This window comes from Monodon monoceros, unplaced genomic scaffold, assembly GCF_005190385.1.
Source record: "Monodon monoceros isolate NGI ecotype Baffin Bay Population unplaced genomic scaffold, NGI_Narwhal_1 Super_Scaffold_13, whole genome shotgun sequence".
NCBI classification, from domain to species: domain Eukaryota; kingdom Metazoa; phylum Chordata; class Mammalia; order Artiodactyla; family Monodontidae; genus Monodon; species Monodon monoceros.
This window is the reverse complement of record NW_021703769.1, coordinates 57063578-57088844: the sequence shown is the minus strand read 5'-3', so window position 1 is coordinate 57088844 and position 25267 is coordinate 57063578. Positions and strand designations below refer to the sequence as shown.

Below are 25267 nucleotides of genomic sequence, written 5' to 3'. Positions count from 1 at the left end.
GGACAATCAGGGCTTTGAGTTTTCCCAGAACCTTTATAGTTCTACATTCCTAGAACTAGAAATGACAGCAAATAGCTTTCTGTGCACCCAGCACAGCAGAGAAAGAGGGGGAATGGATAACAATCAAGTGAACAAATAAGATGCTTTCTGACAGTGAAAATCTTCCAAAGAAAATAAGCCAGGGGGATGGGACAGATACTGATGGGATACACAGTACCGGAAGGGCGTGGCTACTGGGTGATCAGGGCCGCTTCTCTGAGGAGGGGATGCTTGAGTTGAGACCTGGACAGCGCGAGAGAGCCAGCTGAGGGTGGAAGGGACAGGGTGCTCCCGGAAGCTCAGCTCCAAGGAACTGAGACCAGACCTGGCTGGCAGAGCGCTGAAGCCCACAAGGAAAAGGGGAGACAAAAGGGATCAGCATTCAGTATGACATTTTTGGAAGGGAAAATAAATTCCTGTGAATGGCAAAGATGAATTTGATGCCACCCTGGGTTTGTTGGGCTGGGCTTCATCCAACATCTATAGCCCAGGGAGCTGTCTGTTCTTCAGTATCTCCAGAGAGGGTCCACAGAGTCCCAGTGCAGGAGAAAACATGGGAAGGAGAGAGCACCGCTGGGAAGAGCCACGGGGATGACAGAGGCTAGTCTGTATAGGCCAGAATTATACTTCGGGGGAACTAAGGGATGTTATTAACTCAGAAAACATGACATCATCAAGGCTTGTCTACCTACCCAGTCCATACATAACAGTTGGTCCAGTACTTTATACCCTTTGCAAACCCTCTGAAGATCAAGGCTGGCACAGCACTAACAGTGTCCAGTTTATGCTTTGCAGTAAATTAAGTTTGAATTGAATTGAAAAATTAAAAGTAAAATAAATTAAATGTACTTATCCTTTGACCCAGCACCTCTACTTCTTGGAATCTGCCCCTCAGAAATACTAACACAAGCATGCAAAGAAATAAGTGCAAGGATGTTCACTGCAGTGTAGTTTGGAGTAGCAAAAAGTCTGGAAGCGCCCTAAATGGCCATCAGTGGGGAACTAGTGGAGTAGATCGTGGCATAGCCACCCAACCGAACACCAGGCAACCATTGCAAGAATGAGGTGGATCCATATGCTGGAAAAGAATGATCTCTAGAGATGCTGGAAAAGAATGATCTCTAGAGATGCTGGAAAAGAATGATCTCTAGAGATATTATCAAGTGAGAAAAGCTGGGTTGGAGGATGGGCTCTTAGCTCCACACCCCTGCCCCCCATGAGCCCCTGGACCCCTAAGCCAAGGGAAATTGGGGCTCTGGGGGACAGACACACCCACTCGCTGTCTAGGGAGGAGGTGTGGGGAAGGACAAAGAAAAAGCGCTGCAAGGTGGCCTCTCAGTGGGTTGAGCTCCACCAATCCAGAAAGTGGACACTGATGCACCCTCCAGTCAGGATCAAAGGAGTGAGTGAGGGGCGGGACCTGAGGCCAGGAGTGTTACTGTGGGGCAGCTCCCTCCACATGGAAACCTGGAGAGTGTGGAGTAAGTGTTCCCACCTAACAAATATTTCTGGAAAAACGCACAGGAAACTGGGAAGAGTGGGTCACTAAAGGAAAGGAACTTGAAGAGTGAGTCAGGGATAGTGATGAAGGGGAACTTCTTTCGGTATAGAGATGCAAGCGTAGAGGATCATTTTTAGTCTCTTAAAAGTTCATGGGGGGGCTTCCCTGGTGGCGCAGTGGTTGAGAGTCCGCCTGCTGATGCAGGGGACGCAGGTTCGTGCCCCGGTCCGGGAAGATCCCACATGCCGCGGAGCGGCTGGGCCCGTGAGCCATGGCCACTGAGCCTGCGCGTCGAGACCCTGTGCTCCGCAACCGGAGAGACCACAACAGTGAGGGGCCTGCATACCGCAAAAAAAAAAAAAAAAAAAAAAAAAAAAGTTCATGGGGTCTTCTCTATTTGTGAATAATTGACTCCAAACCCTGTTGTGAGGTTACGAGCAATGCCTTAGGTCTGAAAGTTCTGTCGCTGATTTACCTCATTTTGTTTTTCACTGGGGATCTGAATTCCAGACACCAACATGGGAGAGTACTAAGTAGGTGACATGTCTGTTTCCCCTAATTTTCCTGGACTCCTAGTGGTTCAAATCAAGCCATAGCCACCCTTGTATGCCTCTAGACTTTTCTCTTACACTGAGCTCAAGACCTTACTTGACCTCTCGTAAAAGCTTACTCTTTTCTCTCCAGGGGTTTATTTCTAATGTCTGGAATTCCAACTGGAATCACTCCCAGGTGTGAAAGCAGTGTTTCATTCCAGCAGAATTCCAGCAGAATTCCAACTGGAATCACAGACACTAGGCATTTGAGAACCACCGTCAGGATTTTTGCTGACATTGAAGACCACCTGCCCTTTTATTTACATAATATCTTTCTTAAATGACTTTTAAAACTTCAATAAAGTTGTTTTAAAAGGGGACTTTCTATCACTACTGTAAATGTTATTACTTCTTATAAAAAGAAAGAACCTCAAAAAGAAATATAATAAAATCTAAACAGCGTTGTTAAATTCTGGCTATGCACTGTGACCCATCCAGAGTTCTGCTTTTTCTTTTGGTTTGAAAGAAAATTGCTAAGTGTTAGAGACAGTCTAGCACCCCAGGGTCTTTTTCCTTGATGGACTTGGAAGGATTAGAATGGGGGCTTTCTTACTACGTGGTTCACTGTTCAGTGGTTCACTGTTATTTAATGCCATATCAACGCACCATCCAAAATCATGCATTATAACATTTGAATTCCACACTTTAGGAAGGAGTTAGTTAAAGCCTTTCTTTCCTTTTCTAGAAAGTTTTAGTTATGTGTCCTTACGTATCTGTGTCATCTGAGCTGGACAATACGTAAAGCTATTATCACGCTGTAGTTATTGGCACTGCCTGTGATGCTGGCACTTCGGCATTCCAGCTGATATTAAAGTAACGTGGCATTCAGTGTGGTAATGCACCTTTTATTTGTGAGGGTCAGAAACACATCTATTTGGAGGCAGCATGGCATGGCAGCTAAGAATGATGCAGGCCTAAACAAAGGGGAATTTGTCCTTTTTAAAAGAATTGGGAGAATCTGTGAGCTGATTCACTGGGTTCTTCCAAATGATGCGCAGAATTGCGGCTGGGACCGCCCAGGCTGAGTCACTCTGAGGCCACATGGCTCCTGGCTCATTGTTAATGAGTCCTGCGTCTCAAAGAGGGGCCCCTGTGTGAGCTCACGAGCCTTGTTCAGTCTCACGAGGGAATAATGCGTCCCACGAGTGGGAGTGAGCCTGGTCAGAGAAAGGGTGGAGGGTTTTGTGCAGTGCAGCTCTCTAAGTGGGAGAGTTGGTATCAGAAAAAGGCTATTTTATTCTTTTTTAAAAAAATTTATTGAAGTATAGTTGATTTACAGTGCTGCGTGAATTTCTGCTGTTACAGCAAAGTGATTCAGTTATACGTACATATATATATATTCTTTTTCATTTTCTTTTCCATTATGGTTTATCACAGGATATTGAATATAGTTCCCTGTGCTATACAGCAGGACCTTGTTGTTTATCCATTCTATACATAATAGTTTGCATCTGCTAATCCCGTACTCCCAGTCCTACCGTTCCCCACCACGCCCCTTGGCAACCACAAGTCTGTTCTCTATACTGTGAGTCTGTTTCTGTTTCGTAGATATGTTCATTTGTGTCGTATTTTGGATTCCACATATAAGTGGTATCATATGGTATTTGTCCAAAAAGTCTATTTTAAATTATTCTATTTCAGAAATACCAGTGGATGCTCCAGCTATTGGGGTGACATTTTGATGAGAGATTAGATCTTTACATCATCTCAAAATATCTCCCTACATGTGCTGAACCTTGAAAACACTGCTGAATAAAAGAAGGCAGACACAAAAGGACAAATCTTGTGTCATTCCGTTTCTATGAAATGTCCAGAATACGCAAATCCATAGAAGGAAGGCAGATTAGTGGTTGCCAGGGGCCAGTGGAGGGAGGAATGGGGAGTGTCTGCTTAATGAGTACAAGGTTTCCTTTCAAGGTGAGGAAGCGTTCTGGAACTAGATAGTGGTGATGGATGTACAACATTGTGAATGTACTAATTGTCATTAATAGTACATTTTAAAATTATGTGCATTTTATCACACTAAAAAATACCTCCCCAGAGATTACTTTTTAATTACAAAGGAAAAATGCACAATGGAGAAATCTGGTGAACCTTAACCCCTTAATCAAAGTTAACATCACCAATAATGGACAACCTGACATCCTATGCCCCCTGGTGGGACACACTAAGGACACATGAGTATGGAGTATTCTTGCCAAGAAAGCATACCCTGAATCTAATCGTTAGGAAGCATTAAACAAATGGAGGGACTTTCTACAAAATAAATGGTCAGTACTCTTACATAATATCAATGCCAGGAAAGGCCAAGAAAGGCTAAGGAACCATTCTAGATTAGATTAGATTAGAATCTAATATGATGTGATAACAAAATGCAATGCATTATCTTGGATTTGTCCTGGACCAAAAACATAGCTAAGGCCGTTACTGAGATTATTGGAGAAATTTGAATACGGACTGTAGGTGAGATAAAATATTGTAAAATGTGCAATTTTTGTGATTATCATGCTGTGGTTACGTATGGGAATGTCCTTGTTTTTCAGAGATGCACACAGAAATATTTAGACGTAAATTATGGCTGAGGCAACTTACTCTCAAATGGTTCAGAAAAAATGTGTGTGGGGGGTGGAGTATTTGGAGGGAGAGAAAGAGACTGTTAACAAAATCAATCCACTTAAAACTGGTGCTATAGTGTTATCATAAATAGTGAAAACGAGGTCTGATTTGGTTTTTAAAAGTGAAACTAAAACTTAATTTTATGTTACACAAAATTATAGTAACTGGTCACAAATTATTGGAATGAAAGAAGAATGAATCAAGTATTGATTTGGGGAGTTAGTAGCATTCACTCGTCCAACAGGATTTGTTGATGTGACTTTTTTTTTTTTCTTTTTTTGCGGTACGCGGGCCTCTCACTGCTGTGGCCTCTCCCGTTGCGGAGCACAGGCTCCGGACGCGCAGGCTCAGCGGCCATGGCTCACGGGCCCAGCCGCTCCGCGGCATGTGGGATCTTCCCGGACCCGGGCACGAACCCGTGTCCCCTGCATCGGCAGGTGGACTCTCAACCACTGCGCCACCAGGGAAGCCCCTGATGTGACATTTTTGCTTGACGTTTGCGTGTCGTTTGACCAAGACGATGGTCATTTTTGCAAAAATGTTCAAAGACTTCATCAGTTTTCCCAAGTGTCGCTGTTTATCCTTCAATATTCAAAGCATTCTTTTGAATGCTTGCTTTCTTTGCTTTCTTCCTCTTCTTCTCCTCCTCCTTCTTCTTCCACTCCTCCTTCTCCTTTTTCTTCTTCTTCTACATCATTCAAGTTTATTTTTTTCCTCTTTTATTGTTAACTAGTTCAGCTTGGACAAGTCTTCATGTGTTAACCCCTTCGGTGCCTTTTGACCGGTTCTTCAGTGTCACTTTCATCAACCTGATATAACCCTAGTTCTTTTGCAAGATTTCCAATGTCACTTTGTTATCGCTTTCTGTTTTCTATGATTAAGACTGTCCAACCATAGTAAAAAAAAGTTTACCCTGGAATCTCAGTGGTTTAACCTCCAAAGGCTTATTTCCCAATCGCAATATCTGTCCAAAGTGTGAGGCTTCAACATATCACGGCTCCACCATCCCAACTACTCCATCAAGGAGACGGAGCATGGAGAACTCACACCTGCTCTTCAGCCCGGAACTGCTTCAGCCTGGAAATGACATAAGCCAATGTTGCTTACAGCCCATTGGCCAGAATTAGTCACAAGGCTCCGACCTAACTGCAGGCGAGTCTGAGAAATGCAGTCTTTTCATGTGCAGAGAGAGGAAAATGAAACTGCGGCTGTCGGCCACACATTGTGTTTGCCTTTTGTGGTTGGATGTTATTCAGATGGGGTTAGATATTGAGGGGTGTTTGAGTGGGGATTAATTTTTTAATTTTTAATTGAAGTATAGTTGATTTACAGCGTTGCGCTAGTTTCTAGTGTACAGCAAAGTGATTCAGTTTTATATATATATATACACACATATACATATATTTTCTTTTTCATATTCTTTTCCACTATGGTTTATTACAGGATAATGAATGTAGTTCCCTGTGCTATACCTTGTTGTTTATCTATTTTATATATAGTAGCTTGTATCTGCTAATCTCAAACTCCTAATTTATCCCTCCCCCACCCTCTTTCCCCTTTGGTAACCATAAGTTTGTTTTCTGTGTCTGTGAGTCTTTCTGTTTTGTAAATAAATTCATTTGTATCATATTTTAGATTCCACATTGATATCATATGATATTTGTCTTTGACTTACCTCACTCAGTATGATAATCTCTAGGTCCATCCATGTTGCTGCAAATGGCAGTATTTCATTCTTTTTTATGGCTGAGTAGTATTCCATTATGTATACATATATACCACAACTTCTTTATCCGTTCATCTGTCAATGGACATTTAGGTTGATTCTATGTCTTGGCTGTTGTGAATAGTGCTGCTATGAACATTGGGGTGCATGTATCTTTTCAAATTATACTTTTCTGTGGATATATGCCCAGGGCTGGGATTGCTGGGTCATATGGCAATTCTATTTTTAGTTTTTTTCAGGAACCTCCATACTGTTTTCCATAGTGGCTGCACCAACTTACATTGGGATTAATTTTATAAATGGTCAGCTCATTAGGAAATATTTGATCACTTTTGCTTTGTTACGCAGCAGGGCAGCGGGGACTGTGATAATGAATACTCAGACAGTGAGCTTACTCTGGTGCTGTGAAATCCCCATGGCATTGCCTGGTGGGTGGGGGATCTGGAACAGCATTTTAGCACACACAGAGCTACTCTTTCCTGCCCTGGTGCCCGCGGTGTGCTGCTTCGAAGAATTGCAATGCTTTTCTAAATTAGGGATTTTAATTGGTCCTCACCCCTCCTCCTCCACAAGGAATATCTGGTGTCCGGATGCAACAGAGAAGAGCTTCTCCTGCCAGACTTTGTCCAGTAAAGTCTCTAGGCAAAGGAAAGATGGGAAGAGCTGTTTAAGATTTTCTAAAACCCCATGAAAAGTTGCTTATTTTTCATTTTCCTAGTGCTTTGTCACTGACAAATTTGAATTTCTTTCACCCTCTTTAGCACATCTCCTCTGGGCTTTAAACGCTACTACTCCGTGCGCCACCGTGCCCCGTGAAAATGTTGGTGCTTCTGGCTTTCATCATCGTCTTCCACATCACGTCTGCGGCGTTGCTCTTCATTGCCACCATCGACAATGTAAGTTCCCTTTCCTTTTGACCATCCCAGAACCTCTGGATCCTAACGTCAGTAGAAGTAGGATTGAGAACATCCCCAAGGTGATTATAATTTGGAGTCATCCTCCCTACCAAGCACACCCATCTCCTCAGCCTGGGCCCGAGGACTCTTGGCCTAAGTGTGGTGGTTCGAAGCATCACATGTGTCTGGACGGGCAGGGACCTTGGTCCTCTTATCCCTGAGTCCCCCACAGAGCCTGGCAAGATGCCTTGGCTGTAGGAAGCCCTTTGAGGATGTGGCTTAAATTCAGCTCTCTGCAGGTCATTTTCTTAACCGTGGCACGGTTGTCATTTTGGGCTGGATCATTCTTTTTGTGGATGTTTAGCACATCGTAGGATGTTTAGCAGCATCCTTGGTCTCTACCCACGTGATGCCAGCAGCACTCTAGCCCCTAGTTGTGATGCCCAAAAATGTCTTCAGATATTGCCAAGTGTCCCGTGGGAGGCAAAATCACCCTTGGTTGAGGACCATTGCCCTAGATCTCCCAGATGACCCATCCCAGGTGATCTTTGCCCCCTCCTGTCTCTGACATCTCCTTACTGACAGGATCCCTTGTTGCCAGCCCACCTGGCCATGCCCTTCCCGGCAGAGCTCATGCTTGGAACTTTCCCCATTCTGCCCATGAGCCCATGACAAATTTCGTTCTTTCCTTGAGTGTCCAGCTCACAGCCGTATAGCATTTGATAAATAACCTATGGGCATAGATTAACATCCCTCCTGGCAGGAAATGAAGCGTTTTACCAGAGATGCCCTATGGCCCACACCCTGATCCAAAGGCCTGGCTTCAATCCTGATAGTTTCAGACTGTGGAGACATTTAGAGTCAGAAAGTCTGCTCAGAAAGCCAAAAAGTGCACCTACAAGCAACCATCCAGTCTGGCTGCATATAGACTCCTGTCGATTAATCATCAAAATAACAGCAACACAGACCAGGACAACACCTGTCACTTAGGGAGTACTAACTCTGGCAGCACGTATGCTCAGCCCTTTTATGTGCATCATCTCATCTAATCCTCCCTTCAGGTCTACAAGATAGGTCCTCTCCTGGCACTATTTTATGATGAGGAAACTGGGCCTCAGGGCATTTAGGGAGCCTGCTGGAATTGACATGGCAGGAAAGTGGCAGAGCTGGGATTTGAAGCGTTCCAGAGGCTCCTGGCTCTACATCCTGTAAGGATCCTGTAAGGAGTGCAGTGATCGAGTCTGGGTTCCTGGAGGTTCTGGAAGAGCTGTCGTGAGTGGCCAGGGCAGGGACCACATTGATGCTGTGAGTTAAAGTCCTGGGAACCTACCGTTATCCAAAGGACCCACTCTCTGTGAACTAAGTGGTTTTGAATGTTCTTTTAGAATCTTTTTCTATTGCTTTCATCTAGTCCCTTGGGATCCTGAAAAGGTCCCAGACATAGTGAAAGGGATAGATTAACATTAAGGGCAGAAGAGCCATCAGCCACAGCAACAGCTAATCCTGTGGGTGTTTCTGTTACCATGGCCCTTACTGAGAAGACACAGGTGGGCATTTTTGCCAGTCAGTGAGTCATGCGGTGAGTTAGGAATTGCGCTTGGCACTATCCTTAGGCGCGTAGTGGGAGCTCCGTGACCGACTGTTGCCTGGATGGGGGTGGGCGGAGGAGATTCCAGTCTTCGGGTGGACGGAAAGCAGAAGGAGGCCCATCTGGGGACAAAGAGCAGCAGGAGCACAGAGAGAAACACAAGCATTTGGATGGAAAGCAGGAGAGCCTTTTGTCTGATTATTTCATCTGTAACAGGCTCTCCCCGCTAGATCTCATCCTTTCCCTCCTCCCCTCCGGCATCGCCCCTGCAGTTCTGTTGGAATTCACCACCGGCTGCTCTTATCACCACCAGCTGAGCCTCACCTCCTCACCCACGTCCTGGGAGGGCCTGGACCTTCCCTTTCAGCAGACTGGTGGAGTGGGCATCACCTGGGAGCCTGTTAGAAATGCAGACTCTCAGGGCCCGCCCCAGACCCCTTGAACCAGAATCCGCATTCTAACCAGATCCCCAGGTGACCTGCGTGCACACCGCAGGTTGAGAAGCACCGGTCCCGAATTCTCATCTACTCCTGTGCCTTACCTGATTAGGGGCCCGTGTTTTCATAACGAACGAACAGCCTTTCCCTGTGTTTCCATTTCGTGTTACAGGCCTGGTGGGTAGGAGAGGAGTTTTTTGCAGATATCTGGAGAGTATGCGTCAACAACACGAATTGTACAGAAATCGATGACTCCATTCAAGGTGGGTGTGAAGCTGCTGGGAAAGCACTGAGTGACAAAAGATCCCTCGGGAGAAAGGCTTCCCTGTTGTCTGACTCCTCACCCCTCCTTCATCACAGCCTGTGCAGAGAGGGGCCTGGCTGCTGCTCAGGGCATGCTGAGCAGGGGTCAGCATAAGCTGGGGACAGGAGGGGGGTGGGGAAGCCAGAGGCCAGAGGGCACCAACTCCAGGAATGCTGGGCCCCACCCTTCTCTTCTCTCTTTCTTGGCCAAGTAGAGCTTCCCTCCCTCACCCCTTCTCAGCTTCCGCCCTCATCTAGAATCTTCTCCCCACACCTCTAAATAGGCTCAGAGACATCTGTGTTACTTCCCTGCATCTGAGCAACCTAATGGGCAGAAACCTGAGAGTCGGCTCCTTTAAGAGCTGTGTGACCTTACCTTGGGCAGGTCACGTGAGTGCTCAGACTCTCAATAGCCTCAGCTGTACATGCAGGTGACAGCAGTGCCTGCCCCTGCACAGGAGCCACAGTAGACAAAAGGGCTTTGCAAATACAGAAAATCGCACCTAAAAACATGCCAACCCCTCTCCACTGTGGAGTGAATGGGTTGGTTTTCTGTTGTAGAACTGATAGAAGAGGCATTTTGGCTCCCAGTGCCTGATAAAATACTGGATGCCCAGTTAAATTTTATATCTCACATAAACAACTAATAATTTAGTATAAGTATGTCCCAAATATTACATGGGACATGCTATACTAAAAAAATTGTTTTTGTTTACCTGATATTCAAATTTAACGAGCATCCTGTTTTTATGTTTTTTTTTTCCTGGAATTCTATTTAGAGAGCAAAGGACCTTGATCACTGGGTCCTAAAGTCTCGCTATTCCAGCAATAACAATGTCAACATTCATAATAAAAGCAAAAATACCAATAGAAGGCATCATTTATTGAAGGTTTACTGGGAGGCATTGGGCTAAGTCCTTTACGTAAGTGATCTCCTGTCCCTGTCTGCAGGGACTGTTGGCCCTGTTTTAAGATGGGGAAACTGAGACACAGAGAAGAAACCCAAGTTCACAAAGTCAGGAGTAAAATGATGGAGTTAGGATTCCAGTCTAGACATGACCAACTCTGAAGCCTGCATTCTAAAACACATAATGCAATCCACGCCAGCTCCCCTCTGGTCTGTTTCTCTGCTGTGCTAACCCTTGACCCTGGAAACAGCAATTCTTCCCTGTTGGAGCCCCACCGTTGCCAGGGTGCCTGGTCAGCTGGGAGCACTGGCTGTGCTCTGAGGCAATGTTTCCAAGCTTCTGTCGTTTGCATACAACATCCCCTGTGTGCATTTCTTACCGCTTATTTTTCTTTATTTTTTTAAATTGAAAAAAATTATTTTTGGCTGTGCCATGCAGCTTGCAGAATCTTAGTTCCCTGACCAGGGGTCGAACCTGGGCCCCCTGCAGTGGAAGCACGGAGTCCTAACCACTGGACCACCAGGGAGTTCCCTTATTTTCCTTTAAAATAACTAGCTGGCAAACTACCAGCCAGATTCAGTCCAATGAGCTAAGAATGGTTTTTATATTTTTAAAGCATTGTAAAAAAAAAACAAGCAAAAAAACCCCAAAATAAGACAATGAACAAGGGACTGTATGGCCACAAAGCCTAGAATATTTACTGTCTGGCCTTTACAGAAAAACCATGCCAACACCTGCTTTAAAACAGTTCACTTTTTCCCTACATAAATTTATTTTAAAGGGAACTTTATCTGCCTATTGTGATACACTGGTATGACTTACCATAAAAGAAAGAAAACATTAAAAAGAAAACTACATTGAAAACCAAATGATGTTATTAAATTCTGAACAGATGCACTTGCCTTTTGATGGCTTTGAATCTGTTTCTGGTTCTTTCCTGGTTAAAAACCAAAACCACCACCAGCACCCAGATACTGGCAGGTGTTACAAAAGTGCGAAAGCACCAGGTGTAGAGCTCCTCCTCCTCTTTGGGGGTCCTTGGATGAATTTAAACACGAGCAAAGGGAACATTCCTCTCTTTAGGTGAGGTTTGGTTGTTCGGTGACCTGGCTGGGTTCCACCTACGTTCATCTCATCAGCCGACAGTGGTACATGCTGCACCCACCCCCCAGCTTTGAGAAACTCCGCTCTAAAAAAAATGAATCCATCTTTTTCTTTAAAGCCTTTGTCTTAGTCCATTCGGGCTGCTAAGACAATACCATAGATGGGGTGGCTTGAACAGCAGATACTTATTTCTCACAAGGTGCCAGCAGATCCAGTGTCTGGTGAGGCCTCCCTTCCTGGTTTGCACACAGCCACCTTCTTGTTGTGTCCTCACCATGCAGAGAGCAGAGAGCAAGACAAGTTATTGTGTCTCTTATAAGGGCACTCATCCCATTAATGAAGGCTCCACCCTCATGACCTAATCACCTCCCAAAGGCCCCCACCTCCTAATACCATCCCATTGGGGGTTAGGATTTCAACATATGAATTTTGGGGGGGATACAAACATTCAGTCTACAGCAGCAGCCATGTTTTCCATATTTGCCCCATCACCTGGGGTACTTGCTAAAAATACAGATTCCTGGTGCCCATCCCAGAACGACTGTATCATAATCTCAGAGGAAGAGGCCCAGGAATCTATTTTAAGAAGCCCCTAGGTGATTCCCGGGATCGGGCAAAGTTGGGAAGCTCTGCTCTAAGCCAGAGGGTCACAACCTTGGCCCCATGCTGGAATTCCCTGGGGGACTTTACATGCCCTGCCCCACTTCTTGTCTGATCCCAACACCAGAGATTCTGATTTATTTTACCTCAGGGTAGCCTGCAGGATTTTTATTTTTAATGGAGCTATAATTTACAAACAAGGAAATGCACACTTCTTAAGGGCTCAGTTCAAAGTTTTGACAATTATATACATATACCCATGTAACTATTGTCCAAAGCAAGATAGAGAACATTCCCATCACCTCAGAAAGTTTCCTTGAGCCCTTTTCCACTCACTTCCCACCACCCCCTGCCCCAAGGAGCAGGGTTTCTGACTTCTGTCACCATGGTTGTCTCTCTCCTGCTCTTGGGCTTCATATGAAATCATATGGTGTGTATGTGTGGGGGTGGGGGGGGGGGGCTCTGGTTTCTGTTCTCACCGTAGGGAATGGGGAGGGGGCTAGATGCTCTCTGAGAGATCCAGTGGACCAGGATCCATTGCTGTAAATGTTGGATTAAGTACTTACAAATCATGCTTCCCTCCAGTCAGTTTCAGGTAAAATTGAAAAAAAAAAAGAGGATTTGTCCTTAGGTTTTCCTCTGCGGCTTTGGGCACTGTTCCCTCACCTGTCTTAGCTGCATCCTGGTGATAACATCCAGCCCTTACACAGGTCTCCCTTTTTGCTAGCACCGCCCGAAATCCTTACATAGTTGAGTTCATTCCATGTTCCCCCACTGATGAGGTGGGAGCTATTACTATCCCCATTTTACAGGTGAGGAAACTGAGACCCACACAGGTGGCTCCAGTCCCTGCACTTGACCCCTTCATAGCCTCACCTGTGTCCTTCCCACACGCAGTGCCCTCCACCCAAGACCAGCTCCTTTATTCGCTGAAAATTCCCGGTGCTGAGCCCCAAGCTCTCATGCCCCACTCACTAAGTCTAATCTGAAAAAACCCTCACTTTCCCTTTTCCTAAATAACAATCACAAGGCTCACCCTCTTAGAGGGTATTTTGTGTCCACACAACACTTCCAGAAGGTCCCTCAGCCCTGTGAGCCCTGTATCTCCAAGAATCCCTTTGGAGGTCTTTATACGGTGCAGACCCCCAATCCTGACGCAACCCATCCCATTCCAGCCTCTTGATCCAGAATCTGCCAGGTTGGAACCTGAGGATTTGTACTTTAAATAAAAAACCTGACCATGAGCCAGGCACTCGGGGGCAACACCCAAACCAGGAAGACTGCATAGTGGGTGGTTCTTGCTCCATTTTCCAGATAAGGTTGTTGGAGATCATCTGGTCAATTGCACAAATGGACACTGGAGGGAGGGGGTGTCAGGAAGACTCCTTGGCTGCCCTTGTGCTCATTCTGTGCAGATGAAAGCCTGGTGCCCTTTTGCTTCCCATCATCCCTGCTCTGGAGCTGTCACTGTGCACCCCAGGGGCACCCCAGTGGCCCGGGTGGTCTGTGGTCCTCAGTCATGAGCTCTTGCCCCTTCCCCACAGAATTCTCCACGGTGCAGGCGGTCCAGGCCACCATGATCCTGTCCACCATTCTCTGCTGCATTGCCTTTCTGATATTCGTGCTCCAGCTCTTCCGCCTCAAGCAGGGAGAGAGATTTGTTTTAACCTCCATCATCCAGCTCATGTCATGTAAGTAAAACGATGGACTTCTGGAGTAAACACTCTCTTCCCAGCCAGTCATGAGTAGAAGCTGGGAGGAGTGTGGCAGGTGAGGGCTTGGAAAGGAGAGGTTGGCAGCTGTGCCCTGGTGGGATGTTTTATACTTCAGACTTCAGATTTAGTTAGGGGGTCAAGAAAGGCGTCCTGAAGACACGAAGCCTGAGCTGGGATCTCTAGGGTAAGTAGGAGTTGCTGTCTTGGTACAGAGGAGAGAAGCATAGGTCCCCCACGGAAAATCTGGATACTTAACCTCATCCTACCACTAATATCTGTGAGTGTTGGTGATTCAGTGAGGATGCTTTTGGCTGCAAGTAAGAGAAAAATCCAATTAGCAATGACTTCAGCCACAAAAACCTTTACTTTTTTTTATATAACAAATCGCTTAAAGGTGGAAGGTGTCAGAGTTGGTTTGGCAGCTCAGCAGCATCGTCAAGAAGCCCCACTCCTTCCATCCTTCCATGCTGTCATCTTCAGAGTGTCAGTGATGACCTCATGACCCCCAAAAGGCTGCTGCAGCTCCAGACATTCATCCTGGCCTAACAGTTTCTAAAACAGTAAGCAAGGGAAAATACAGCAACAAAAAAAATGCTTTCTCCTCCCACATCTCCCTCTTTTCAGGGTATTATATTTTTCACGGAAGGATTTTCTGTGGCCAGAACTGGGACACATGGAACCATAAACTATAGCAAGTAAACAGGAACAGGACTGCCAGGAGGGGTTGGCAGACTATGGCCCATGGGCCAAATCTGGCCCACTGCCTGTTTTTGCAAATAAAATGTTATTGGAACACAGCCCCGCCTACTCATTTATGTATCATCCATAGCTGCTTTCATGCTGCGACAGCAGAGTTGAGTAGCTGCAACAGAGACCGTACGTGGCCTGCGAAGCAGACTACTTCCTGCCTGGCTGACCGATGGCTTGGACCAATTATGACCCTTTGGGCTGGGTAGCTGGCTGCCCAAACAACATTGAGTTCAGCTAGCAAGAATGGGAAGCAACATGGCTACAGGGTAGGCAGCAATATTCTGCTCCAAAATATTAGTTGTAATCTTTCCAAGAGACTAAAATAAATACCTACTAATAACAAAAACTGAAGTTTGTCTTCAGCTCTGACCATAGTCCCCTCAGGTCCCTGGTGCATGCTGTGGTCTGTGATTTATTTGGACCCTGGCTTTCTTCCGACAGGCCTGTGTGTCATGATTGCAGCTTCCATTTATACAGACCGGCGCGAAGACATTCACAAGAACAACTCAAGACTGTACGCCCTGACCTCGGACGGCAGCTACGGCTACTCCTTCATCCTGGCCTGGGTGGCATTTGCCTTCACCTTCATCAGTGGCCTCATGTACCTGATACTGAGGAAGCGCAAATAGAGCCCAGGAGCTGGGTCGCTTTTGCTGCAGTACAGAATCCACGTTCAGATAACCGTTTTGTATGTAATCAATTTTTTTGTGTGGTTTTTCTAGCAAACACATTGTTTCCTTTAAAAGCCAAAAGAAGAGAAGAATTTTTGCATTCTTGAGATCAGAGAATAGACTATGAAGGCTGGAATTCAGAACTCCTGCCCATCCGAAAGACTCAACACAACAAAGCCAAAAATCCAGCAATGCTCAAATCCAAAAGTGTTCAGCAGGATCTTTCTTAACCATGGGGATGTAATGTGATGTGACAAGAGGCCAAGAAAGCCAGGTCTCGGGGGACATCTTCCCCTAGGTTTGGGCTACGCTGAGCCTCCCTCACCTCAGCTCTTCTTCCTGAATCTCTCTGTGTTAGTGGTAGAAGGTGGAGTGAGGGGGGTCCAGGTAAGGGAGGAAACCTCCTCAGATGTTTAGCCAGGTTCCACATGAGAAACAGGTATAGCCCCTGGTGTTCTGTCTACATCCAGACCAGAGCCCCGACCCTCCTGTAATGGGCTGGGTCCAGAAAGTGCCACCCAGATTTGCTGACAAAGTCACCTGCTTGCCTTAGGGAAGGTGAGCTTTAACCTGGATTTCAGATTTAGGCTCACCCTAATCTCAGCAGGTGACCCCTAGTAAAATGCAGGCTATCAGGGTCCCTCCCTAGACCTACAGAATCAGTCTTCAGGGATGGGGCCGGGGAACCTGCATTTCTAACAAGCTCCTTGGTGATGCTCAGGTGCCTTAAGATTGAGGACCACGGTCCCAGGGCCAGGTGAGCAGAGCTGCCTCACAAATGTTAAAGATCTCATCGTGTCGAGATGGGGAGGTGGGTCTAGACGCCACTGGAGGCCCAAACCTTGGCCTCCATCAGCTATTCATTCTTCACTGTCTCTTGCACAGCTGCTCACATCTGGACCACCCAAACTCCAGTCCCAGGCCTTGATCCCGATAGCCAGACACCCTGGGATGGGGGGGCAGCCTCCTCCCTACCCGAATTCAGAAGGCCTTTTCCTTCTCTTCCTGGCCTGCCTTCAAGACTGCCTGGCCTCTACTAACCCCCATTTCTGGAGCCTCAGAGGACCATTCACCATTCCTTCGTTCATCCGTCAGCATAAATGATGGGATGCTTATGCCAGGCACAGGGGAAACCATGTCGAGACAGTCTCTCTCCTCGTGGGGCTCATTGTCTAGCAGAGGAGACAGATTAAAAACCAATTAGGAAAGTGAATTACAAAGAGCAGTGAAGGCTGCAGAGAATACAACCAAGGATTCAGAAGAGAGGCCCGTGGGTGGGCAGGAGGGAGCCTGCCCTATGCCTGCCTGTTAAAAGCATTTAGGATTTAGATCAGCCTGAATATCACCCCCCCTCAGCCCGAGCGAGGTGGCACTGATGGGGCGGTGCTGTGTGGTTACACCCGGAGAACACTTCCTTCCCTGGCGGGGCCCAGATCGCCATGGTTCTCAAACTTCAGTGGGTACAGTGGGTACAGCGTCTCTCAGGGGATGCTGCCTGCTAGGGTCTGGGTAAGTGCTGCCAGGGATTCAGAGACTGTACTGAGGGGTAGGGCTCTGGGGAGCTGGTCCTCAGTGCTGTGAGGTGTGTGGCAATGCGGGGACCTCGGGAAGTGCCTACGGGAGAAGCTCTTTGCACCTCATTGTCTTTTCCCTTGTGTGTCATGAGCCTGCTGCTGGGAGGTGCGCCTGGGACCCATCTGCGCATGTCAGCACTGGCACCATGTAAATGACCTTCTGCTACGTGGGGCAATGGTTTGCCCTCAGTGCAATTCCAGTGGAGCTGGAGAAATGCCTGGTTTGAGTCGTTTATGGCCACCGTGGATACCTCTTTAGTGCAGGATTGGGTTTTCTCTCCATCTACCCATTCACTCATTCATTCATTCGGCTTCAACAGAATATTAAATGCTTACTGTGTTCCAAGCACTGTGCAAGGCTCTGAAAACACAGGGACAAGCAAATCCAGACATCTTGCCTGAGACAGGGCCCCTCCCACAGAGAGGCCACCAGCACAGTACAGGCGGACATGGGGCCAGAGGCAGGACAAATGGTCACTTCTTGCCTCAGTGGAAAACTGTCATTACTCCTGTTTTGGGTAGGAGTGTGGCTCACACCCCTGGAGTTGGCAGGATGCTACGTATACCTCGTGGAGGAAGGTGGTTCTAAGTGCCCCAAGCTTTCTGCTCAGGCGGCTTTTCTATAATTCCCTGGTAGTCACAATGGAAACAAACAAAACCCCTTAGAACCAGAAATCTGGAAAGCCTTATCCCCAAGCAGTGCATGAATTTCCATCCCCCAAAAACTTCAGGAGTGGGTATCTGAAATGACCCATGGATTTTCCGGGCTGGTCTCCACTACTGTTTAGCATTCAGTGCCCACATCCATCTGTGATGCCGGGGCTTTTTGCGAAACAGGAGTGCTGCCTTTCCCCCTGTGGTGTGACGTGGCCTGGGGAGGTGGGAAAGGGGATGGCATGAGCGAGAAAATACCCAGCCTTCTTACCCGTCAGTAGGTTCAGCCCTCACTTGGTGCTTATGATCAGTTATTCACAGACAACGACAAAGTCGATTAGCTAAGGCATCCAAGAAGCGAATATCAGGACCAAATATATTACTGGTAACAACTGCATTGGAGGGAACTATAGTTTGCATATTTTAGGACATTTTTATAAAGTAATGTAATTCGTTCATTTGAGGGGCTATGGATGGAGACAGACTAACTCATTTTTGTTACTTGCATTAAAATTACTTTGGGTCTCTGTTCAAATGAGTTTGGAGAATGCTTGATTTGTTGCTCTGCGTGAATGTTGTTCATACCCGAATACAGGGAAATTGGAGACATCCCCCCACCCTGCCACACACTCTCTGCTATGGATTGTGTGCCTGTGTGTATCCCTGATCAGGCTGAAGTCATAGCATGCTCTATATTCACTGGTGATGAAGAAACCTAGACCCTCAAGCCCATACGTAAGCACACTAAACACGGTGGCTTGAATAGAAGCTGTAGCATCATTTAAAATCTGCCTGGGTGGGAATTACTAAACTTGCTAATAGTTGAAAGGTTACTTACAATACAGCAAGTTGGATAGTTTTGTATATTGGGGGGCAGTGGTGATGGGGAGATGCTAGGGAAAGGCGTAGAGGTTAAGTTTGAATCTTGGTCGGGGGACAAATGTGATTTTAGGGTAGTTAGATACTTTCTACTTAATGTGCCTTTAAAGTAGTCCATTTTCTATGTTTTGTATAATCTGAAACTGTACATTGAAAAATAAAGTTTAAAACCAAATTGCCCGGAGCAACAGACTCTAATGTTCCCAGCGGTGCCAGTATCTAGAGGAAGAAGCTGCTGTCTGGAGTGGCAAGGGGTCATTTGATTTCTCATCAAGATCATAACATGTGGCTTTTACAGTGAGCCAGGGATATCTGACAATTGGCCATAGGACAATTTCCCACTCCCTCTGCTGCTTTCATGGCCCAGCTTCCTGGACGAATGACTGGCAGTGGCACAGGAGCCAACACCTTGAAGGGCCCCATGCTTGGTTAATGATCTGCTAGCCCTGTCTTAAGACTCTTAATGATATTTGGACAAACAGCCCCACATTTGCATTTTGTGATGGTCTCCGCAAGTTATGTAGCCGGTCCTGTTCTCCAGTTTGTATCTAATAAGACTTTGGCTTTAAAGAGTTTGGTGATGATGAAAATGAGACTCTTGTAATAGCGCACTCTCCAGAAAAAAAAAAAAAAGAGAGGAAGGAAGAAAAATTCAACCAGAGAGAGAGCTTTCATTTTAACCTAAGGAATGCCCAAAGTAGCAAAAGCTCTCTGTCTCGGGAACTCACACATTTCCTTGTCTCCACACAGGGGTTGCTGTCCATATTCTTCGTGTTTCTAGATTTTTTGTTTTTTTTCCATGTGGCAATTGGATAGTGATCACCCCAGAGCGCTCAATTTTATATTTCTTCCAGTCAGGAAATTAACCTATCATTCATTCACCAAATATTTGTGGTGTAACATATGGTTTATCCAGGAGAATGTTCCATGTACACTCGAGAAGAAAGTGTATTCCACTGCTGTGGGATGGAATGTTCTATCAGGTCCATTTGCTCTAAAGTGTAACTCAAATCCAATGTTTCCATATTGATTTTCTGTCTAGATGATCTATCCATTGTTGAAAGTGGGCTATGGAAGTCCCCTACTATTACTGTATTGCTGTCTAATTTCTCCCTTCACATCTGTTAATATTGGCTTTATACAGGTGCTCTGATGTTGGGTACATAAAGATTTATAATGATAAAGGGGTCAATTCATCACAAGGATTTTGTAAATATTTATTCTCCAAATATTTGTGTACAAATTATGGCATGACCACTGGGCTAGGTGTCAGGTACTTCGTGATAAACTTAGTCCCTGCTCTGATCTAGCCTATTTTAGTCCCAATTTCCCCCCCCAAAAAAGTGACAAGAAAAATAGTAGTTGGTGACACATGAAAATTATATGCAATTGAAAATGTCAGTGTCCATAAAGAAGGTTTTGTTGGAACACAGGCACGCCTGTTTGTTTAGATACTGTGTATGGATGCCTTCACGCTATAGTGGCGGAGTTACCACCCAACTCACATGGTCTGCAAAGCCTTCGGTACTCTCTGGCTAGTAGAAAATGTTGCCATCCATCCCCTGGTTTAATCAGGTAAGAAGGAACTGTCTTTTTTCTAGTTGTTTTTTTAGGAACAAGAAGAGATTTCCCAGAAGCCCTTTAGCAAACTCTCCCTGGTGTCATTGGCTTGAGGATTCCAGGTTTCACGCTTAACCCAATCACTGGCAGAGGTAATTAAATTACCATGCTTAGCATTGACCTCCGAGCTGGGGGTCAGGTTCCTTCAGTGAGGGATAGACTTATGAACCACACTATTAGGAAAGAAAAGAGGGGATTGACTGTGAGCTGGGCAAACAAATGATCTGCTCAAGTCTGTCCCTTTGCTGTCTAGATCCATGCACAACTTTATAAGAAGTTTAAAAATTCTTATACATTCATGAAATGAACCAACCCCTTCCTGGGAGGTACACACCCTGAAGTCACAACCACTCCAGGGTCGCTTGGTGATGTGTTAATATCCTCTCATCAGGCCCAGTGTGTCTCCTCATGGCCCAGCAACCTATGAGTAAAAGTTGTTATATACTCCCAAAGGCACCCAGTATAGAATGGAGGAAAAGGAACAGGATTCCTACCATAAATGTTCCCCTTCGGAAAACGGATAAGCAGAATGAGCATCAATGCCCAGTGGCCCACATTTTGTGCTGGGTACCAACACCAAGAACTCCCTTCCCTGGTCGGGAGTAAGATCAGGGGTTGGTCAATGCAGGGCCCTTGGTTCCGCTCAGAGGGACGATCTCTCTAGTCCGCAGTCCTCCAGGGTTGTATCTAAGATGGGCGCTGGGGAGGAGGCCCTTCCCTCCTTCCTGTGGGCATGAAGCCTAGGGTCTCAGAAGTACCTCAGGGTTGGCTAGTCACAGGAGGTTCTCGGTTCCTTTAGCCATGGAAGGCCAAGCCAGCCAGAGCTCTTATCTGGACTTTTTTTTGGTTAAAACAACAAACATTTATTATCACACGAATTTTGACAGTCAGGAATCCAGTAGCAGTGTATTAGGGTGGTTTTGCTTTACAGTCTTATATGAATGAGGTAGACCTCATCTTTGAGCCTGAGAATTCCTGCCTCCCAGTCTTTTTTTTTTTTAATTTATTTTATTGAAGTATAGTTGATTTACAATGTTGTGTTAATTCCTGCTGTACAGCAAATGATTTAGTTATACATATATATACATTCCTTTTCATATTCTTTTCCATTATGATTTCTCACAGAGTATTGCATATAGCTCCATGTGCTACATGGTAGGACCTTGTTGTTTATCCATCCTACATATACTATTTGCATCTGCTAATCCCAAACTCCCAGTCCACCCCTCCCCCACCCACCTCTCTCCCTTGGTAACCACAAGTCTGTTCTCTCTTATGACTCTGTCTCTTCAAGCCCTCGATCCAAGCTATGTCCCCAGGCTGGTCCTTTGGTGAAGAATGCTTGAGGATTTGGTATATCTTTTCCTGTCATCCCATATGTCTTTGCTAAGCTTTTTGCCTCCACACCATGGATCCTTAGTCTAGAGCAGGGCTTAGCAAACTCCTGGCTTGCTAGCCAAAGCCCTGCCTTTTTTATGGCCCTCAAGCCAAGAATGCTTTTTCATTCTTTAAGAGTTATTTTTAAAAATGCAAAGAAGAATATGCAACAAAGACCTTATGTGGCCTGTAACAGTTAAAATATTTACTGCCTGGCCCTTTACAAATAAAGTTTACCAGCCCCTCCTTCAGAATTTGACTTGCTTATCCCTGCAAATCTCCAAATCATTGGATTCTCCACCAATTTAGATTGCAGGCTTCAGGCAGAAAGAGTCTCAATAAAGCCATGTTTTCTTCCATTTTTGTTGTTAAATGGACCATCTTTGACCCAAGATTGACTTTTTCTTGTAGGAACTTACTCAAGGCTCTAAGAAGCTGAACATGGCAACATCCTGATGTGTTTCTACAAGTTTTTCTGATGCTTACAACATCCATGGGTACATGGTTGGTGTAAAACAGGTGACAGTTTAAACCAGGGTTAAACCATGGACCAAGGGCCAAATCCAGCCCACCACCTGATTTTGTAAACAAAGTTTTATTGGCACACAGCCACAACCACTGATTTACATATCGTTCAAGGCTGCTTTCAAAGGCAGAGCTGAGTAGCGGCAGAAGAGACCATATGACCTAAGCGTGAAACATTTACTAGCTGGCCCTTTATAGAAAGTTTGCCAAACCTTGGTGTAAACCAAATGTTTTGCAATAGCAATGTCAGGGCCACTGCTTCCCAGCATGGGAAGCGGGTCACAGCTGCCCTCTGCTCTGCCACCTGTCTGTTGCTTGTAGCACCCACATTCTGTATAAATCAGCGTTCTTAGTTGCAAGCAACAGCGACTGGTCGATTTGAATAGAAAAGGAATTCATTAAAAGGAAATCAGGTGCCATCCCCCCACAGAGCACAGTTTTATGAGGAAACCACTGCTGTCACCACAACATGACACCAAGTTCTTGCACCAAGAACTTGATCTTATGGAAAGCATCTGTGCTACCCCTACTTCTTTAGATTTGGAGCCGGGCATGGTGCATCTGATTGGTGAAGGCTGGTCACGTGACCATGGCTTTACTGCAAAGGAGGCCGGGAAATGATTAGCAAGCATCTTCAGTTTCTACAGTGGGAGGTAAGTTCTGCAGCCCACCGAGACTCAGAAGGAAGGGAATGCCCCAAACGAAGGAAGGAAACTCAGATACTGGGCAAACAGAAAGGCCAATGCTTGCTAAATCCCATCAGAAGCCCAGTTCCCTACACAGCCAAGCTAGTGCTTCCCAAACGTTATTGATCCATATCCCATGCACATGCTCTTTGCTCATATGTACGTACATACTACACTATTATTCACTGAACATTTTTCCTTAAATCAACTTTTTATATAAATACATTTATTCAGAAGAAAACCTAAATTTATGATTTTTTGAAATTTCAGATTTCTGGAGTAAGTTGGAGATTAGCATCCGTTGTCATTAGTGACCCAGTTTAAAAATGAGATATGATTGGGCTTCCCTGGTGGCGCAGTGGTTGAGAGTCCGCCTGCCGGGAAGATCCCACATGCCGCGGAGCGGCTGGGCCCGTGAGCCGTGGCCGCTGAGCCTGCGCGTCCGGAGCCTGTGCTCCGCAACGGGAGAGGCCGCAACAGTGAGAGGCCCGCATACCGCAAAAAAAAAAAAAAAAAAAAGAAGCAGCTGAGGTTTCCCAGGACTTCTGCTACCGACCAAACCCTCCCTGGGAGGCAGTGTAAACCACAGTTCCAATCCAGCTCTGCAATTAGGAGCCAAGAGGCTTGAGTAAGCTACTTAGACTCTTTAAACCTCGTGTTCTAGTCTGCAAAACCAGGGTAATGCTTACTCCATTGGTCTCCCCTTCACCCAATGTTTGTTGAGCACCTACTATGTGCCACACATTGGGCTAGGCACCAGACAGAAGAGTCCCATGCGCTCACGGAGCTTACATTATAGTGGGGGAGAGGAGCAGACAATAGGCAAGAAAAAAGATAGATAAAATTACAAGTTGGGATATAATCTGTGAAGGAAATACTGTCATGTAAAGAGAGCAACATAAGCCATGTGGGACGGACTCATTGATGAAACGACATTTAAGCTAAGACCTGTATCAGGACGGCTGAGAGCAGGAAGGACTGGGCAGAAGGGCCAGTAAGGATACATGGCTGTAAGGATTAAATAAGGTAATGCATATACAGGATCTGGCACCATGTAGGGAACATCGTGCTTCCAGAGATACCCAAAACTCCAGTTTACAAAGCACCTTCATGTGAATTGTATCATTTAATTTGATTCTCATGACCACTCACCAAATAGGGCAGACACTGGTGTGCCCAGTTTATTGATGGGAAAGTGATGGGAAGAACAGTTAAGTAGAGCAAGGAGGCAAAGCCTTTCCCTTTGGTCTCTCGGATCCCCAAAAGTCACCTCCTTTGATCGACAGTGGATGCTTGCAAGACAGCAGCTGGTGAGTTAGCTACTGCTGGGTAACAAATAGCCACAATGCATGGTGGCATACAACAATCAGTGTTCATTGTTCACGTGTTTGGGATCAGCTGGAGTTTGGATGGGCAGCCCTGCTGACCTTGGCTGGATGTGCTCACAGGTCTGGGTGTTGGCTGATAATGCCCTTGGCTGAAGCAACTCAACCTTGTTCATATGTCTCCTGTCCTGTATCAGACTGACTCGGGTATAGTCTCATGTGATGGCAGAGACACAGGAGAGCAAGTGGAAACATAAGGCCTCTTAAGGGCTAGGCTTGCAATTAAGATACCATTACTTCTCTGCCTTCTACTGGCCAAGCAGTTTACAAATCTTACCCAGGTTCACAGGAGGGGAAATCAACTCCCTCCTTCAGTGAGAGGAACACAAGGAAGGGGATGGGGAGGTGAGGGTGGGAGCAGATTAGGGCCATTAATGTAATCTATTACTGCAGGCTTCCAATTAGGGCCATGCAATAGAGAATAGTGTGTGTGTGTGTACATGTGTGTGTGAAACATTTGAAACATTTAGGGCACAGATGGAATACTTGTGAAAGTGCAGATTTTAAACCTGTTAAATCTCTAAGGGCATGACCCAGAATCTGAATTTTATAAGCCTTTCAGTTTATTCTGATGATCACAAAAGTTTGCAAACCATCATTTTAAGGGATCAGACCTATGTACAGATGGGTTTTCATTTTACATTTGGAGGTAAACACTGGAACAAGAAGTATATTATGTATGGACATGAATATGAATCTCTACTCCTCCCTCCAAAACATACGTGTCCAAAAATTATCCTGCTTCCAATGCATTTGCTTTACGGGCATCGAAAGGCCAAGTGGCCAGGGAGTGAAATAGAAGGTAATACAACCACCTCCTAGTGGAGGTGTGTGGCAACACAACAGAGCAATAAAGCACCATAGCAAAGATTTTTTTCTTTCACATACAATTCAGCCAAATACAAGACAGCTGATAAGAGCTAATTTGAGTTATTCCTCACTGCTTTACAGTTTAATCTATTACTACCAGACATGGCTATGTAGCTATTTTCATTGAGCTCAATTTATTAATTTTCAGCTCAGTTTTAAAATTTGTACTCTTGTTTTCAGCTAGTAGAATATTACAACATTGAGAGGGATTTACAGTTTGCAGCTGGATGTCAGTGTAGAATTTACTATT

At 45.6% G+C, this 25267-nt stretch overlaps 1 protein-coding gene and 1 non-coding gene across 2 annotated transcripts in view; one reads left to right on the top strand and one right to left on the bottom strand.

The window, feature by feature from the left end:
- EMP2 (epithelial membrane protein 2) overlaps positions 1–15474 on the top strand; it is a 36623-nt gene extending 21149 nt beyond the window's left edge. Inside the window, exons 2-5 of the mRNA XM_029222215.1 lie at positions 7237–7371; positions 9569–9659; positions 13856–14002; positions 15218–15474. Coding sequence (XP_029078048.1) covers positions 7294–7371; positions 9569–9659; positions 13856–14002; positions 15218–15405 — 504 coding nt within the window. The 5' untranslated portion in view covers positions 7237–7293 and the 3' untranslated portion in view covers positions 15406–15474. The remainder of the gene's footprint in view (positions 1–7236; positions 7372–9568; positions 9660–13855; positions 14003–15217) is intronic.
- Positions 11061–11133, bottom strand: TRNAW-CCA. The gene has a single exon. It is a non-coding gene; the product is annotated as a tRNA-Trp (tRNA).
- Positions 15475–25267: the final 9793 nt, after the last annotated feature.